The 18,035-nt window shown below is 41.0% G+C and overlaps 2 protein-coding genes across 3 annotated transcripts; one reads left to right on the top strand and one right to left on the bottom strand.

Annotated features, from left to right (window-relative positions):
• On the top strand, window positions 1-2,495 carry MALL (mal, T cell differentiation protein like). Of its 2 annotated transcripts, XM_054062626.1 has the most exons (5): window positions 12-138; window positions 305-405; window positions 1,251-1,418; window positions 1,770-1,898; window positions 2,252-2,495. In XM_054062626.1, exons 2-5 carry the CDS (start codon window positions 319-321, stop codon window positions 2,312-2,314), a joined length of 447 nt encoding a protein of 148 aa, XP_053918601.1. In that variant the 5' UTR covers window positions 12-138; window positions 305-318; the 3' UTR covers window positions 2,315-2,495. The 2 variants fall into 2 exon arrangements, with proteins under 2 accessions (XP_009559259.1, XP_053918601.1); XM_009560964.2 differs by lacking the exon at window positions 305-405 and having other exon boundaries at window positions 1-138.
• A 197-nt stretch (window positions 2,496-2,692) lies between these two features.
• ASB3 (ankyrin repeat and SOCS box containing 3) lies at window positions 2,693-17,857 on the bottom strand. The gene is made up of 9 exons (XM_009560991.2): window positions 17,218-17,857; window positions 16,697-16,855; window positions 14,330-14,442; window positions 13,658-13,793; window positions 12,688-12,865; window positions 11,327-11,524; window positions 7,699-7,950; window positions 5,352-5,485; window positions 2,693-3,294 (listed from the first exon to the last, which is right to left on the bottom strand). The coding sequence occupies exons 1-9, from the start codon at window positions 17,411-17,413 to the stop codon at window positions 3,011-3,013; spliced, it is 1,650 nt and encodes a 549-aa protein (XP_009559286.2). The 5' UTR covers window positions 17,414-17,857; the 3' UTR covers window positions 2,693-3,010.
• Window positions 17,858-18,035: the final 178 nt, after the last annotated feature.

Here is an 18,035-nt window from a genome sequence, read left to right on the forward strand (position 1 = left end):
GAGCTGAGCTGGAGCGGTTGTGTCAGCTGAGAAGAGATGGCTTCAACAAGTTCCGCTGTGGCCTCCACGCAGCCCACCTTGCCCTCTGGACTCGCCGTCTTCAAAACCGTCCCCTATGCGTTCATCCTACCAGAGATAGTGAGTATGCCGAGCTTTGCTCTGTTACAGCACCCCACTAATAACTCTTGGAAATCAGGGAGCAGCCCCCGAAACAATCCTGAAGACAGCAATAATGGAAATAACACCTTTCCCTTTAGCTTATACTGAATATGTTTTTTTTACAATGGGTATCTTTTTGGAACAGCTTGAGGACAAGATATGTCCCATCTCCATCTCAGAGTCCATGTGAAGGTCGTTGGCTGCCGTAGGGCTGGGAGAAGCTGGAATGCTGCTGATGCCTACAGGGTAGGAGCAGCTCCAGTTATTGAGTAGAAATGGCTTAAAAAAATCAAGAGAATTTTGTTCACTGTATGAAGTCTTTCCAAGGGCTTGAAGGCAATTGGATGGCTTGTGTGACATTCCATGAATCTTTCAATTTTATGGGTCCAGAGGGCATCTGGTCTGACTGGCTGAGATAACTGCCAGTGTACTTTGACATTGCACGGTATTGGCAACCCACACCATCCACGCTCCACTGGCACAATCGCTCTGGGCGGGCTTTGCTATGGGCAACCTGTGGGCTCAGCTCCACGCTGCACATCTGGGGGAATCTCATCCACCACAGAGCAATGAGAGCTTATCCAGATAACCCCGCGTGCTGTTTGTGCCTAGTAAATATTTTAGGTGGATCCAGAGAGGGCGACTCATTCTGGGCTGGTTTGTGGAGTCAGGAGGAGACTTCCTCATGCCGTGATTTCAAGCCCAGGAGAATTAACAAGTGGGCAGGGCTGGGCAGACACGACACATCCGACACATCCGTTGGCCTTTCCCAGATAAAGGCATGTTATCTGGCTTCTCCATCAAAGCCCTTGGGGCAAGGTGTTTCCTTGTGTCCAACACAGCAGCAAACCTTTCTTTCTGTAAGAAACATTTTGAAGTGTTCCCCAAAAGTGTTCAGAGAAACTTGTGCCAGCTTGCGGTGCTGCTGCTGTGCTGGGATACTCCGGGAGGTTGAACTGCACTGCCTGAAGATGCATGGCTTCCCATGGCTGCTGGGGCTGGCCTGGGAAGAAGGCAAAGAGGGACTCGGGGAGGAGAAGGGCCTTTCCCCATCCTGTGCTCAGTAGAGATGCCTGTGTTTTCTTCGCCAGGTCTGTGGGACCTGGGTGTGGATCCTCGTTGCTGCTACCTCCGTCTCCTATCCCCTGCTGCAGGGATGGGTGATGTACGTGTCGCTCAGCTCCTTCCTTATCTCCCTGCTGCTCCTCATAAGCTACCTCTTCGGCTTTCACAAGAACAGCGAGAACTGGAAAGTGCTGGTAAGGAGGTGCTGGGACATTGGCAGACGTTGGCAGCAGCACTGTGGCTGCAAGACCGCTGTAGCTGGTGATGGTTTAGCCAGCCAGCCACTGGCTCTTCTGCAACCAACCAGCCCTTTTTCCTCCTTTGGCTGCAATTGGAAATGCTGAGGGAAGCCGTGCTGTGCTGTGGGTGCTGTGTGAGCACACAGGAGGGTTCGGCATGGTATGAGGGTTTGGTCCCAGTCCCTGTCCGGGCGTGTGCCCCAATTGAGCACTCACACATGCAGAGGATACACCTCATCCTTAGGGCAAATAAGAGAAGGATGAGACCAGGCAGACATTGGTCCTCTCTGCTGCTTTGTTTTACAGGACAGTTTGTACCACGGCGCCACAGCCATTCTGTACATGAGCGCTGCTGTCTTGCAAGCCAACGCAGCCATCGTCTCTGAGTTACACCCTAACTCTCCGCTTTACTACCAGCTCAACTGTGCCGCATCGGTGAGTCAATCCAGAAAACCCCAGGCAGGCCACAGCACCCTCAATTCCCCTGGGTGAGATGCAAGAGCAATGAAAGCCCCAGCAGAGCTATTCCAAGCCCAGCAGCGTCACACTGGTGACAGCTTCAGCTCCTTGTCTCTGTTGTGTCGTGCAGCCTGCATGGGCTTCTCGGGATCCAGCAGCTCACAAGCAGCTTTACATGGCTACCTCCTGGGAAACTGGGGGGGCTATGCCTCTTCTTTGAGGCTGGAGAGAGCTCTAGGCTGGATGGTTTCCCCAGGCTGAGAGCACTGAGAAAATATGGCATTAGACATTCCCAGCTGACCCCAACTTTTGCTTTTCCTCTCATGCAGTTCTTTGCCTTCATCACGACCTTCCTGTACATCCTCCATGCCTTCAGCATCTACTACCAGTGAGTCTGGCAGCGCTCACTTCACCTCTGCAGGACGAGGGCCTTCCCAGAGCGAGGGATGCAGCTGTTTTCCACCATGGTGTCCCTGCCCCAGCCCTGTTACCCACCCCATGGCAATGGTGGTTGCTTCTTCACTTCATTGAAAGAGGGATTTTTGTACAGCGGTGTCACGGCAGAGAGCTTGTGGGGACATTTTCCGCCTGGCCCAAGGGCTACGCAAGGGGAGGGGCTGGGTGCAGGCTCCAAGCCAGCCTCCCACTCCGATGTTCCACAAAACATAGACAACCAAGGAAAGGAAAAAAAGAAAAGCAGTCCCCAACACATAAATTCATAACAATAATACAATATTGTGTTCCTTGACTTTCAGATCATTTTATTTGGTATGTGCGGTCCCTTAAAATAAAGCATTTACTAACAGTGTCTGACCAAATAGATTTCAACCACGATATAAGCTATGTTCATTGAACAAGGTAATTTTACTCCGTAAGAGTGAAAAATTTCTTTTCAGAACCAGAATATGTTCACAGACTTAGAAAGCTACGACAGGCTTTTTAAACATGTAAACCATAGAACTAATAGCAAGCTTCTAAACATAGTATAAAATTACAGCATGAAAAGACTTTTTACTACAAACAGTTATTTACAGTAGTTCTTCTCCAATGTCTGCTAATTGCCATTATGAAATCTGCAGCCACGGAGCTCAGTCACTGGCAGCACCGTCACCTTGCACCGGCGTTATGTCCCTCCTCTCTGCATCTTCAGCACTGGAGTGACTGGTAGAGGTAGCTCCCTCCTCTCTCTGCCCCAGATAATCCTCGGCTCCCAGAATAGAGTTGGCACGCAGTACGTCTAAGTAGAGAAGGTAGTCCTGGAGATAAGTTGGCAACGGCAGTTCTCGGATAAACTGGTCTGATCGCAAATGTTCACTTGTTAAAACGGACCGGATCTCAAGACGACAAAGATGAGAGAGGGAAGGAATGGAGGCTGGAAAATTAAAAAACCGAAGTGAGCAGGACACCATGGGATTACATCACTTGCCTTCAATTACCTGGTTTAGCTGGATCCCACCTGAATCCCCCCAGTCTCTGGCAGATAACAAGGCAGAGTACTCCATAGTGAAGGGCTGCTGCCTGCTAGGATCAGTGTGTTTGCAGGTTGCCTACAGGAGCTAGAAAAGTTACCTTAAACTTCTAGAAACAAAATGTTAAAGAATGATTTTATCCTTAAACAGAAAGTTTAATCTCACCAGCCTACCAGCTGCCTGCCTGGGGACAGAGGCGCCCGTGCTGCTTTACAGGGCTTAAAGATAAGTCTAGAAGTAAATCAAGCCACAAAATAATGCAAGGGAAAACACTTTTAGGACAAGTATTAAATGACAGCGTATGATGCCAAATGTTCTAATGTTGCTAAATGACTTAGGGCAAGCGCTGCGCCAAAAGATACACAGGCACGTCTGTAAATGTGCATGTGCTCAAAGACAAACTTGCATATTATGGTTCAACATATCCCAATAGAGAACTCCAGCGCCTCCAAATTCTCTTGGAGTGGCTTCTCCATTGATTTTTCACAAGGGATCTATGAACTGCAGTCATTTCTGTGCTCCAGTATAGAAGGGTAAGTATGGCAGGTGTGTAGCTCCACAGGACCATACATTTGCAAGCCTTCTGGTGGAGGCAGGAACACCAGTTCTTGGACTTCCTTGCACAAACCCATCATTTTTTATTTCCTGTGCTCACTCACATGACCAGCTTATCTCAGTTCAAGTGCCTGGTATTCCTCAAACAGGGAAAATTTGTAGTTTTAGCTTGAATATAAGGAACATTTTTTTCCAATGAGGGTGGTGAAACACTGGCAAAGGTTGCCCAGAGAGGCCCCATCCCTGGAAACATTCAGGATCAGCTTGGATGGAGATCTGAGCAACCTCATCTGATTAAAGATGTTGATGCTTCTGCTGGGGTGTGTGGACTGGATGGCCTCTAAAGGTCTCTTCCAACCCAAACCATTGTATGATTCTATGAAATCTGTCTCTCAGCACAGCAGCCGGCGTGCTTGGCCTGAGTGTTCTTGGCTGAAAACTTTCAATCTTTCCTCTCTACCCCTTGCTTGTCCCCTTGCTTAACCCTGCTTTGGCTTTGGTTACTGGATGCTATTACAACACAAATATATTTAACAATAGTGAAGCAAACAAAGAAAGAATTTGATATAAATTTCACAAAATATCCTAATTAGCATTGATTATTCCAAAGAAAGTCTTATTAAATAACATCAACATAATTTTAGATATTTTAAAAATTATTACAGCTGCTTTTAAAGAAGAATTTGCTTTGAAATGAGTCCCTAACAAAGACATCTTGAGTGCAATTTTTCAGTAGCATAATGCAAAGGTCAGAGCATGACCTGTACAGTAGAGCTGCTTTTCTGAAGGCTGAACGCTGCGAGCACTAGTGTTTTCTTGGACAGCCAATTACTCAATCTTATTGGCTGACCACATTTTGATTTGACAATCAACAGCTAGAGTTGGAGGTATTAAGTATGACGATTCATATAGTTTGCATTTTCATTGCTGTCAAACGCAGAACAGGTGAGAGGCTTCACTGCAGATACAAATCAAATTAAAAAAATCAAGTCACTGGGATTTTGTCTGGAAAACAACCAAACAATACTGATCGTCGTCCCTTACGTCTCCCAGGAGGCTGAACAAATCATTTAATGAAGGCACAACACTAATATACAGTCCCTGCCTGTACTTTATAGCACATGCAGAAACTTAAAGTGGACAAGATAGCCTAGACCGAGAGCACGTACTTGAAACATAATTGTGAACCAAACGATGTAATGAGTAAAATTAATTCAAATATGTTTTGCTTATTAGTTTGTTTACGGTAGCTGCTTTTTCTGCTCCTCAGTTTATGAACAAGCAACGTCTGTGGACTGCTTGAACCTTCTCTGCCATTGTGCCTCAGCACACAGAGCTGTTTCTCGCTTACAGCCTGGCAGCAGACATACAGAGACCTTTTTTTTCCCCTAACTGTATCGCTTACCAAAGTGGCTCTTAGGAGTCCATGTGAACTTCTCTTTGTAGTCTGAAAGGTCTCTCTGTACATGTGGAGGAAGCCTCTTCCAGTCCGTGAACTCCAGGATGAAATTAAGGGCACTCTCGCTCACAGAGAAAATCCTGCATAACAACCCACCCCCATAAAGTATCATTTGTCACAACAGCATAAATACAACGATGGAAACAATGCATAGAAAACTTTACTATTTTCTAACAAACCCTTAACAACCTACATCCTAAGCCCAGAAACAGAAAACCATTAAAGAGAAATTCAAAGTAATTTTGACAGCCCAAGCCTTTGCTAATGTGATTTTATCTTCCTCTTTCTTCATAAAATTTATAGTGTAAGAGAAAGGTATCTGCTCTGAAATGTAAATGACTCGGTAATAGGCAGCATTCTCCTCTGCACTAATTTCTTATTCCATTTCCACCTTATTTTTAATAAGATGTCAAGTCACCAGAGCACTATAAGCATTACCATCACATCCAGGGTAAAAATGCACATATATTCAGATACTTATTTACTAAACGAAAAGAAACCCTACAAAATCTGCAAGCGTTTCCAACTCTCCATCTACCAGAGATTTCATTTGTATGTATTCAGAAAGCTGTATGATTTACATTTCAAATCTTTTATTTAGAACTTGCAAAGAAGTTCTAACAATAGCTCGACTGGATGAAGCCTATAAGGAGGTTTATGTACCGGCACAACAACTGCTTTGCTATCACACACGATGACAAGCCAGGCAATTTCAGAACAGCTTCTGTGCTAGATGGGTACGATCCTGAGTTTTCATCTGAATGGAAATCTAAATGCTCTAAACATAAAAAAAAACAGACTAAAAGCTTTTAATACACTTGTTTGTAAGAAGAGATTGTCGTCAACAGTATTTTATGTCCTTTCTAGTTTTTATTATTTCTTTTTTCATATTTGACTGAACTTACATACATCCGCTGAAAATCATACAAGAGAGAGCTGACTGCCTACCTTTCTTTAAAAGAATGGTGATTTTACTTTTCCCACTGGCAATTAAAATTGTCGGTGCTCTGGACTAACCAGCTGATGACCCATTATAGAGTTGTTCTGCACAATGAGCCACCAACAGTTAATGAACAATATGCAGAAATGTCACTTGCTGTGTACTATCCTGTTATCTTCCAGGAGGGCATAGTTAATATTGAACTTAAACTTAAAAAAAAATTAGATTTGTGAATTGTGATGTGGCAAGTGTTACTTTAAAAAGTAGATATTTAAACAAAGGAAGTAATTGACATAAAAGTATTTGTGGATTACGTAACAAAACATAAAAAAGCATCACATATGCTATACATGGACAGTGAGATTTTTTTCAGTTGTTGAACTGCAATCTTGTAGCACGTTTACTTTTGTAATCACTTAGTCTTCTGTGAATAAATATGATCTACAGAAGCACAGGTATACCATACTTTATATATGCTCCTAATTATTGTCCAGAAAGCTGTGGATGCTAATGATTAACAGAATCTCACTAGGTCATAAATGAACGCATTTAAAACTACCAGTTATATTTTAATCATGACATCTTAACAGGATCTGAAATCTAAATAAATAGTCAAGTAAACCTTAAAATTCTACTCCTTTCACACAGTTAAGTAAGGCATGTCATGAGTTGATGCACCTCGCGTTATGTTGTTAACAGCTGAGGCTTGTAGTAGTAAAGTCTAAGCATCAACTTTATGGACAAGAAAAAAATAGGAGAAAATAGAAATACTTCATAATTTAAACACAAGTTTCACTCTGTATGTCTAATTAGCTATAAGACATCACCAAAGTTATTTGTATATGCAAAAACTTTTAAAAAAAAAACAGTCTGGAATTTTTGTCACATTATTTTGTTTAACCCAATATCTAATTGCATCCCTTTCCTCTCCTCCTAGCCCTGGCCCAGCTTCGCTTCACTTTTCTTTCCCATCCCCCCTGACCTCTTTCATGGTATTTCTTCTTCCCACTATTCCATATTCCCACACCATTATATACCATTATTATATTACCAGACACTCAATTTGCAACTAAATCTGGGAGCTAATAAGAGATGTTTGGCATAAAAATCATGAAACAATGCCTAGGGTAGTGACAAAGCAATCTCCATTCTGGTTTTTTGCCTAAAAAAAATTAGTTTTACTGAATCCAGCCGTTACCTGTGAATGATTTATTTCAGACTTCCCATAACCCTCGACACCCGGGATCATGGCAGCTGATTATCAATTCTATCCTCCGTGTTTAATAACACTGGCAACAGCTTTGCAGATGTGCATACAATATTTAAGTAAACAAGACAACATTATCTGCTTACCAGAATCTGTGCATTAAATTCACTGGATTAAAACCAGCCAAGAGTAGATAAGGCAGCCACTCCTTGTACTCCTCATGCGCTTTAACTGTGTAACGTACGAACTCCAATAACTGGTCTCCAGAAGGCAGTAAACAGCCCAGCTTCAAGAAGCGTTGGAACAAAGTAAACTTTTCATGGAACAGGCAATATCCCAAATTAATCCCAAGTAAGGTGATCCCATATTTCAGGAAAATATCAATGAAAGAAAATAACCTATGAACAGCACACAAGGAACAGGACAACCTGTTAGTATTTCCCCAGAAAGCAGGTACCATTTCGCTTCTTACCTCTGAGAAAGCAGATGTCTTCTATCAAAAATCCCCCCAACCCAAAGACAAACCCAGCACACTGTGATGATCACAGTTCTGTCTGGAAAGCATCAGTTTAAACGGTATTGTAGAATTAGCTTGGGAGAACACAGTCCCTACATTTAACTCATTTGTTCTTTTTGTTCTGAAAAGCCTACATCTCCAACCAGGTTTCAGTCCTGCAAAGGAACCTTTTTGACTCACAAAGAGAAACCACCCAAAGTCATCAATTAATGGCACCTGAAACCCACAGGTATCCCCACACGCTTGCTGTAAGTGGAAAGCACTGTAACTGCTTGATTGGCTTCATCTTAAAAATATGCTGTATGCAACAAACGGACAAGATGGGAAAATACCAAACCACTTGGAACTCGAGGACCAGCCTTGTGTTCAAACTCGTTACATTACATCCAGCTGCATTTGCAGGAAGCTCTGCCACCCACTAAACTACTGTAAACACTTTAAAATATTCTTATTCAAATCATTTTATCAATTATAATATGGTAATAGGATAACGAATAAGACTATGACCAATAGTGCTTTTTACTTAGTAATTAGATTGCATATGACTTCCTAGAAGTGGTGATACATGTTACTTGTCTCATTTATCGCACATTTTGGCAGTTACCTGGTCTGCAGACCTTCCTAAATTATTTATTATACACTATGAATAGGACAGAAGGGGGAAAACAATATCCAAGGACTTTTTAAAAGAGTCTTTCTAGGAGTCTGCGATGAAAATCAGTTATAACAAACCCTACGAACTGTTTCACTGCACACTTTATATGTCGCGTATCAAGATAGCGGAAAGCCCATTCTGCCTCATACCCTCATGCGTGATTTCACATGCATCAGAGTTTGGATCTGGGGGAGTTCCTATCTCAAGCAATTCAAAATTATCTGCAGCCTGACCAGAGACACAAGAGGCTGCAACAGGCACCATCGCTGGGATGTCCTTTCACTACTAAACCCAAACCACTCTGTCCTTGATTTTTGTCTTTGAAACAAGCTCTTTCAGTTCAAGTAGGATAAACTCAAAGTATTACTCCAGTATTTTGACTTCATGAACACCACGAAACCAGCAAGTTCTTTATTACAACTATGGCACTGTAGATTGATGGCATTCATTTGGTAAAGTTTCTAAACATTTTCCTAAGACAACTGTAAGGATACGCAATCCTGTTAATAAACAGCATGCAACTGGTACGCACTTTGCAAAAACATATATTCAAATGTATTCAACAAAGACTATCCCAGTAAAGTTAATTCTTACAACAGCCTGGAGAAGAGGAGGCTCCAAGGAGACATTATAGTGACCTTCCAGTACCTGAAGAGGCTACAAGAAAGCTGGAGAGGGACTGTTCACAAAGGCTTGCAGTGATAAGACAAGGGGTAATGGGTATAAACTGGAGAGAGGCAGATTTAGACTAGATAAGGAAGAATTTCTTCACCATGAGAGTGGTGAGGCACTGGCACAGGTTGCCCAGGGAAGTTGTGGCTGCCCCATCCCTGGAGGTGTTCAAGGCCAGGTCGGATGGGGCCTTGGGCAGCCTGATCTAGTGGAAGGTGTCCCTGCCCATGGCCGGGGGTTTGGAACTGGATGATCTTTCAGGTCCCTCCAACCCAAACCATTCTATGATTCTATGATTCTTTATCCTGGGTAGGGAGCAGGGGGAGACCATTTCATCAAGAACATAATTTTTAATTGGAACAGGCTTTCTTGTAAAAAATAATTTCTCCCGTAGCCTCTACCCATCTGTGTACAAGCCTCAACTGTTTAGAGGATTCAGGGCACTGATGCTTATCCTCCAAATGTCAATATTTTGTCTAAAAAGGTTTGCAGACAACAAACTTTTGGAATATAAAATGAAAATGTTGTGTATTTTGATTTTTCTTCCTTACATAAAGGAAATTGGAGGAGGTCACATGTGGAGTAAAAGAAGCAGGAATGAGAAACCGAAATCATGATTCCCAAATATAAGCCAGCCAAGAGCTGTAATTTCACATCTACTGGATAAACTCCTTTGAACAAAATTAACTACTACCAAAACCTCATAAATTTAAGTGGCAGCACATACGCAGTGAATTTTGATCCGTGTACATGAAATATTCTTTTAGAATATCTGTTTTAAGAACATTTAAAAGCCTTTATGAAGATATTTTCCTCAATGAAATGTGCTAGCCACATAACATTTGTGCACATTAATATTCCTGAGAAAGTGTGTCTACAAAGGGTGAACTAACCAGGGTCTTGGCAAAATATGAAAGGACAGACAGCAATCAGCAGAAATAAAAAGAAGTTTTCAAATGTATTCTCTACTATATGAAATTTCTCTGTTGTTTTAAAGCATAAAGCAGTTACCAGATAATTACTCTCAAGTCTCAATTAAAATCTACAACATAATGACATTACATATCTACACAAAGGTCAGAACTGCCAAGAAGTGACCAAGATTTAATGTTCTACCTCAGTTTGAGCTGTGCCACTATTCAATCCTTGGAATATTATTTTATATGTTGAATTATTTTGGGAGGAGCACAAGATGAGCCTGGGGACAGCAACAACTAGATCTACAGTAACAGCCCACTCCTCCACGAAAAAGGAAGAGGAAACTTCAATACTAAAGCAAAAAAAAACAGCAATAAGAACATGAAAAGCACTCCAGTGGCATTCCATATAGATACACTTAGGAATAAGGCTTTTAGACTTTATTATTTTTCCTCTATAATTATAGCCTTTGCATTATGTAGTAAGCATTGTTTTATTTCCTGCTGAATGCTAAGGATGCACGTGACTCACCAGGCACAGAAATAAATAGGTCCTGATCTAAAAGAAAGTATGATTCAGTTTCCGAGTTCTCCTTACAGCTATAGTGTTGAGTTGATTTATTCTGCTTGTCCTATGCATGGGGCTGTCATACAGAAGGAAAACACTTTTCCAGCAACTCATCCTCACTGAAAAGTATCTGGCTGCTTAAATCCTTTTGATCCAATTACAGCACCAAGTCATGTTCCCAGAGGACAGAGATGTGTTGATGTTTTGAAAGCACCAAAACTGCAACCATGTTCTACAAGACTCCTCTTCAAGGAGCTGCTTCCCCTCGGAGATTTCAGCAAAGTTCTTCAGCTCGTGCGTGCAATCCAAACTGCACACACCATTCAGATACCTACAGTTTTCCTCCATCAGCTGAAAAAATGAGGAAGGCAGGCAGGAAAACTGCACATTTAAATAAAGGTCAATATAATTGTGAATAGCTTCAAAATACAAGAGGTGTACCTACTTTTTTTGGAAGACCATACACATGGGAGACACGCAATCAAATTTAAGGCACTCTTGAGCATCTGGACTGTAGCCTTCTCTAAGTAACATTTCCAAACATTCTTTATTACCACCATAAACTGCTGAGTACACAGGGCTCACTTTGCCTTCGCCTTTGTCACAAATCCGATCAGTAATTGGTATTAGTAACTCCAATATCCTGCAAATATTTAAAAACGCTATTTACTTTGTGAACTCATGCAATCATTATTTTTTAAACGTATGTTTATATCTCATACAGTTGTTATGACTTAAGAAGGAAACTTAAGTCATATCTATGACTACTATCACTACTGAGTTTGCATGAAAGAACAACTTTCATCGTGTCACACATAAACCCATGACAAACATTGTGCTTTGGCATGGATTTAGGCTGGCAATAAATATTTTAATCCGAACCAGAGACACGTACTTCCTATCACTCAACAATCCCTTTTAGCAATCAAGTAACTCTGCATATTAAATCCAGAATTCATAGAAATCTGGAAGCAAACTGAAAGTGTGAGTTGCAAATCTCATTGAGATATTGAAACACAAAAATCATTCTATTTTGTAGCTCACACCTCTGGTCCACGTACTTTCCAGCTCAGGAGGATCAGTGACAAACGTGGACTCCTTTGCACCTGCAACTTGCTTGTGCTGCTCAGAGGTCACCAGTTACATACTGTTGTTACAAAGGTAGCGTTTGATTTAAAGACATTTCTAGTACTGCTGACTTTGCTAACCCATCTTCTGTTTCTGAGAAAGTGTGCAAAACCCAGATTCCTCACTACCTACTCGAGCCTGCCTTTTTCATCGGTTTGAGAAAAGGCATCAATTTGATGTGAAAACTTTAATAACAACTCAGCAAAGCTGAGGCAAAGCTCAAAAATGCACTTCTGAAAGGATTGAAAGAACTGGTTTGTGGCTTTAATTTTCTGGCTGGTTCAGCAAATTATTTATTTGCATATGATTACTTCTGGTACTTAATGGTCAGGATTGTAATTCAAATTAAGAGCTGTCCAATTTATGCAGAAAGCACATGCTATCATTATTTACATTTTAAAATGTAAAAGTAAGATGGCTGAGTGAATTGGTATCTGATTCAGCACTGTGGAAACATCTATATACTCATTAGGATATCGATCACACTCAGATTAGATGCTGAATTCAAAATGGTTGTTCACTTTATTGAGACTACTAACAGACATTTAAAATACCAAAACAATAAGAAATTCTAAACCATAAATTGAGAAATCATTTGTCTTTTAAAGCTGAATATCCTCTTTGGAGTAGGTCTTCATTAGCAGAATCTTCTTTCTGAATCTCTTTTTAATCACCTACCTTTTATGGCCCATTTGAGCTGCTGCGTGAATAGGTAACTGCCAGTTATCGTTGTTGCAGTAGAGGTTTGGATCTGCCCCTTTTGATAAGAGCAGTTCCACACATTCGGTGTGGCCCTCCTGTGCAGCAATCAGCAGGGGGGTGGCTTTATCCTTGGCTTGACAATTCACCTCCGCACCTGACAAAAAAAGCCAATGCTCTACATCACCACTACACCACACAAAATAAACATCACATTAAAGGTCACCAGTGATTGGCTTTCACACAGTCACTTCACAACCCAACAAGTTTTCCACAACAATAAGGAAACATTTTTTAACTTGTTGCTAACTTTTTAAACAGTCAGTGCTTAACATTAACTCTGTCAAAGATCAGCACAACATGAAATGGGCATGCAGGTGGAAAGGCAGAGGACCAGGCAATATTTTGATCGTAATTGTTTTCTGAGATTCAGCCCCAAGTGTTGGTAGATCAGTTAGTATGATTCCTCCCATCCTGTCATGGTAGTTTCAGGTTTAAGAGTTACACAATTAATTTTGGTTGTAAGGACACATGCACTTAGACACATAAAACTCGTTGATTATGAAAGTGAAACTGTTGCTGCCACTATGACCAGACAGAGTTATCTTCATTTAGCCTGAACAATACCCTTCACAAGAGCAATGCCATCAAAATCAGACCACTAACGCAGTGCCATTGAGGGTTTCTAGAACAACCTGGTGATCCTAAATATTTCTGTTAATCTTTTCTTAGTCATTATCTCCTACCATCACTTGCTGAAAACTACACTGAATTAGTGCAACAAGACTTAGACAGTTAAGATGGTTTTGCATACCCATCTGCAACTAAAGCTACATTAAAAACACTAGAATTTGAACTTGTGAAGTGCAAAAGGAGAACTAAAATGGTATCTGGCGACAGGTTGAAGGAAGTTTTAAAACAATGAAGATAAACAAATGATCTCTATTACCATGGGATACAAGCAGTCTTAAACTCTCCAGCTTTCCATACTGAGCAGAAACAAACAAAGGTGTAATTCCAAAGTTATCTTTACATTCCTTGCTTGCTCCTTTCTCCAGGAGTATTTCCATTATCTCAGTGTATCCCTGAAATAAATATTTTTATTCTTAGCCAACCAAAAAACAGGGAATGGACGTAATCTTTTTTTCCACACACACTCCAAACAGAAAAAAGAAATAACAGCAATATAGTCAAGATTCTCTAGATGCACCGAAAAAAATAATGTCAGAAAAAGATCAGTTTAATTCAATTTTTTCACATTTACTCATTAACATGATGCATATAAATGGAAATTTAACTTCTTTATTAGAACCATTAGGCCAACATATTTCTATCCTGTAAATATGTCATATCTCACTGATGAAGAGATACTAAACAGAACTCTATTCTCAAACTCTCTCTATGCAACACTTATAATACTTAATTATTGCTTCACAACATACATCTCATGGAGTTTCAGATACACACTTCAGTGCATTCCAAGCCCTTCATCATGTGGACAGTCTTAAGACTGCTATGGTAGGCTAGGAAAAATTACCCGATAAAAAAGGCAAACAAATAGAAAAACTATCACTTGGAATACACCAGCTGCAGAGAAATGATACAACACACTTACACGTACCTGAAAAGAAGCTTCGTGCAAAGAATTCCATCCAGACCAAGAATGCAGTCCTTTAACATTTGCTCCATGTTGGATCAGAAACTTTACAATGTCTGTGTGTCCATTTTCAACAGCTTTGCACAGAACAGTAAAAAAAAAAAAAAAAAAAAGAAAAGAAAAAACAATTCTTATCAAGAAAAAAACATTAGTTGGAAAACTCAAATGGTCTCATCACTGACTTCCTGACACAGTAGTCGTAATTCTTTTAAACTGGCCTTATATCTGCTTACTTGCCTTTTACTTTCACATTGCCAGAACAGAGTAGGAGAATTGGAAATTTATCCACAAAAATTTTAGTTAGACTTGTTAAAATTCCACCTCCACAGATAATGAAAGCAAGTCTTCCTCCTCCCTCTTTCCTGTGGAACACAGAGACCATTCTGCAGCAGGCACCTAACTACACGACAGTTGCAACAGCCTCCTGAACTTGTGAAGTTCGGTGGATCTCTTATAACAAATTTCTCCAAACTTAAACTTTTCAAAAGTTGGAAACTGTTTTAAACAATTATATCAAACAAATTTATAAAGTGTACATTTAATTTATGCCAATGCATTCGTTGGCAAAGCCTCCTTTAGCATCCTGATTCATCCTCAAGTTTTTGCCAATGACAATCCTACCAAGGCACATTTCCCATGTAACAATAACAGCTTCATATAGTGATAAATGACCTGTAAACGGTTGCTAATGTTTGAATAACTTTTAGAGTATTAGCACAGAAGCGGCCAAAGGAGAGCCTCTGGCTTGTGATGCTCAATGTCTAACACAGAGCGGTGTCATAACCCCGTTATACAGCCTGGACTAACCTGACCACAACCTTTTTCCTACTTAAAAATCACTTGGATACACAACCCCAGGACTGTTTCTTGGCCCTGTCTAATCTATGTAAGCACTTATACACAGTGTTAATTACCATTATCCAGTATGTTTTTAATTATGATTTCCCCACAGTGCTACCTGTTATCTATTGTTTTAAGCAAATAAACTATATAGTCGATTCAAAATAGATTTGCAATCAAAGGTAATGTGGCAGCCATGCTGTTTGTCTGGGTACAGGGGTGAGTAAAACAATAAGTACATTTAATCAGACATTTTAGACCCTGGGGATTCACTATAACAGAAGTTTCAAGCATTTAATTACGTCAAACATAAATAATAGAAAAAATACTAAGATAATGGACCTCAATTGCTAAAATAGGAACTGCAAAAGGAATGAGAGGCCTTTCCATATTGCTGGGAAAAGCCCGTGGTATTTTTGAGTATCCTCAAAATATTTCAGGATCATCAGACAGGCAGGAGACTTACACAAGGTGCGTTCCAGGTGATGATTACCTTATGTGATTTTTCTGGTATGGGATTAAAGTTTGTTCAGTTGTATGGTTTTGTATAGACAAGACAGACTAGGCTTTTGGAAATAATAGTGCAATTTATTAGCATGACTTTTCAATAAAGAACTGGGAACGTAAGTAAATTAAAAAGTTCCAAGCCAATGCTAACAATTGGGGCCACGGGAAAGCAAGAAATAAAACCTTTTTTAAACCTCTTAAATGTGAAATTGGAAAACTAATGGTAGTTCATGAATTTTTATATGTTTCCAACCCAGCAATTTGGACATACTGATGCAGTAATCGTGAGGAGATTGGGAGGAGTTGACTGACAGGTGAATTTGTCAGGTAATTTTGGGGATGACATCTACCAGGCACCCCTAAAGACCCCCTTGGAGGATGCACAGAAGGTGCAAGGTATGACTTGGCGTTTATTGTAATAACATGTAAATAAGTGATTACATGCAAAATGAATAATGCATGGCTTTGTGTAACTTCATATATAAATGAAGGTCACAAACCCCTTGAGGTGTGCTTGATTTGAGGAAAGCCTCCAGGCAGCTGGGATTTGTGCAAACATGAATCAAACAATGTCTCTCCCAGTGATGTAGTTATTGGCTTATTGCACACTGGGTGAGGGATCCAACTTTTTTGACAACAACATAAGTAGGGAGGAATGAAAAAAAAAAAAGACTTGAAACCACCTCATAGATGTAATCCTACACCTCCTAGACCCTTTCTGTGCTAGAAAGAAACAGAAGGTAATGCAGAAAACCAATATGGCTTTTTTTCAGTTTTGTTTTATAACACAGTCTGAAGCAGATTTAACCGTAAATGAGAGGTAATTTCTAGACCCACTACATCTCTGAATCTAAAGCCTAACATTTAAGCTACAAAAATGTAAAACGTAGTAGACAGTGAATAAACTCTGGTGAGTTTAAAGTCAGTGAATAAGCTTTCCCCCACTCATTGATTGGTCTACGATTTCAAGAAAGCTTGTGTCACCTAGGAACAGTGCAGTGGTCTCTTCGGTGGTAACTTGATTGGGGTCTGCCCCAGCTTCCAGAAGAACACGAAGACTTTGCAAAGACCCATGGCGTGCAGAGAGGTGCAGGGCACACAACCCATCAAAAGTCTTGGAATTTATGTAGTCATCAGATGAAGCTACAAATGAGAATAACAGAGGAAAAAAAAAAGAAGTGTATTTTGCAATGAATTTCAAAACATGAGCAATGTGGCCTACAGCATATTCACAGACGTGCTGCTATTGACTCTTTTGAACAGCACTGTCAGTTGTTGTTGGCCCTACGCAGACGCTCGCCTTGGACAGAGAAAGTAAACTAAAATTGTCATTCAGAGGCTAGAACACGCCAGTTACTCTTTAGCATAGCTAGGCAGTGTCTGTGAAACCACACAGAAATTCACAAAACACATAGGAACAGGGTAAGAGAAATCTATTTAATTTATATTTTATATCATGGTAACTCAGCAGAAAATCACACTATTTCACATCACATTTTCCTTACCTGCATTAACCAGCACCCTCAGACATTCACTGAAATTGTGAGCTGCTGCTTCGTGGATCGGCATCCACCCTCTGTTATCTTGAACGTCAATGCTGTATCCCTGCTTAATTAGTTTCCTCAGCATTTTAACATTTCCTTCTCTGACTGCAAGCCCAACGACAGAACATCGATCAGAGTACGCCTCCGTGAAATCCATCCTTGCTTATGGCAAACCTGCAGGAGGAAAGAAGAAAGGGAAAGAGGGAGAAGAGATGTCTGTTAGTACACAGATTCACAGAATTGTTTGGGTTGGAAGGGACCTTAAAGCCCACCCAGTTCCAACGCCCCTGCCATGGGCTGTGAGAACCTCATGAGGTTCAACAAGGCCAAGTGCAAGGTCCTACCCCTGGGTCAGGGCAATCCACGTTTCAGTACAGGATGAGGTATGATGTGATTGAGAGCAGCCCTGTGGAGAAGGACTTGGGGGTGCTGGTGGATGAGAAGCTTGACATAAGCCAGCAATGTGCGCTCGCAGCCCCGGTGGCCACCCATGTCCTGGGCTACATCAGAAGCAACATAGACAGCAGGTCGAGGGAGGTGATTCTGCCGCTCTATTCCTCTCTGTGAGACCTCATCTGGACTATTGTGTCCAGTTCTGGAATCCACAACATAAGGATATGGAGCTGTTGGAACAGGTCTAGAGGAGGGCTTCAAAGATGATCAGAGGGCTGGAGCACCTCCCATACGAGGACAGGCTGAGAGAGTTGGGGTTGTTCAGCCCAGAGAAGGCTCCGAGGAGACCTTATAGCGACCTTCCAGTACCTGAAGGGGCTACAGGA

This window comes from Cuculus canorus, chromosome 3 (genome assembly GCF_017976375.1).
Source record: "Cuculus canorus isolate bCucCan1 chromosome 3, bCucCan1.pri, whole genome shotgun sequence".
In the NCBI taxonomy this organism is placed as follows: Eukaryota; Metazoa; Chordata; class Aves; order Cuculiformes; family Cuculidae; genus Cuculus; species Cuculus canorus.

What these genes read in the sequence shown, in the direction of transcription:
- ASB3 (XM_009560991.2), bottom strand. Translation starts at nt 17,413, where the DNA reads ATGGATTTCACGGAGGCGTACTCTGATCGATGTTCTGTCGTTGGGCTT. An exon ending in TGCACGAAGCTTCTTTTCAG is followed by an intron (nt 13,794 to 14,329) that starts GTACGTGTAAGT and finishes TATTTATTTCAG; the next exon opens with GGATACACTGAGATAATGGA. An exon ending in TGTATGGTCTTCCAAAAAAA is followed by an intron (nt 7,951 to 11,326) that starts GTAGGTACACCT and finishes TGCTGTTCATAG; the next exon opens with GTTATTTTCTTTCATTGATA.
- MALL (XM_009560964.2), top strand. Translation starts at nt 37, where the DNA reads ATGGCTTCAACAAGTTCCGCTGTGGCCTCCACGCAGCCCACCTTGCCC. An exon ending in CGTTCATCCTACCAGAGATA is followed by an intron (nt 139 to 1,250) that starts GTGAGTATGCCG and finishes TTTCTTCGCCAG; the next exon opens with GTCTGTGGGACCTGGGTGTG. An exon ending in AGCTCAACTGTGCCGCATCG is followed by an intron (nt 1,899 to 2,251) that starts GTGAGTCAATCC and finishes CCTCTCATGCAG; the next exon opens with TTCTTTGCCTTCATCACGAC.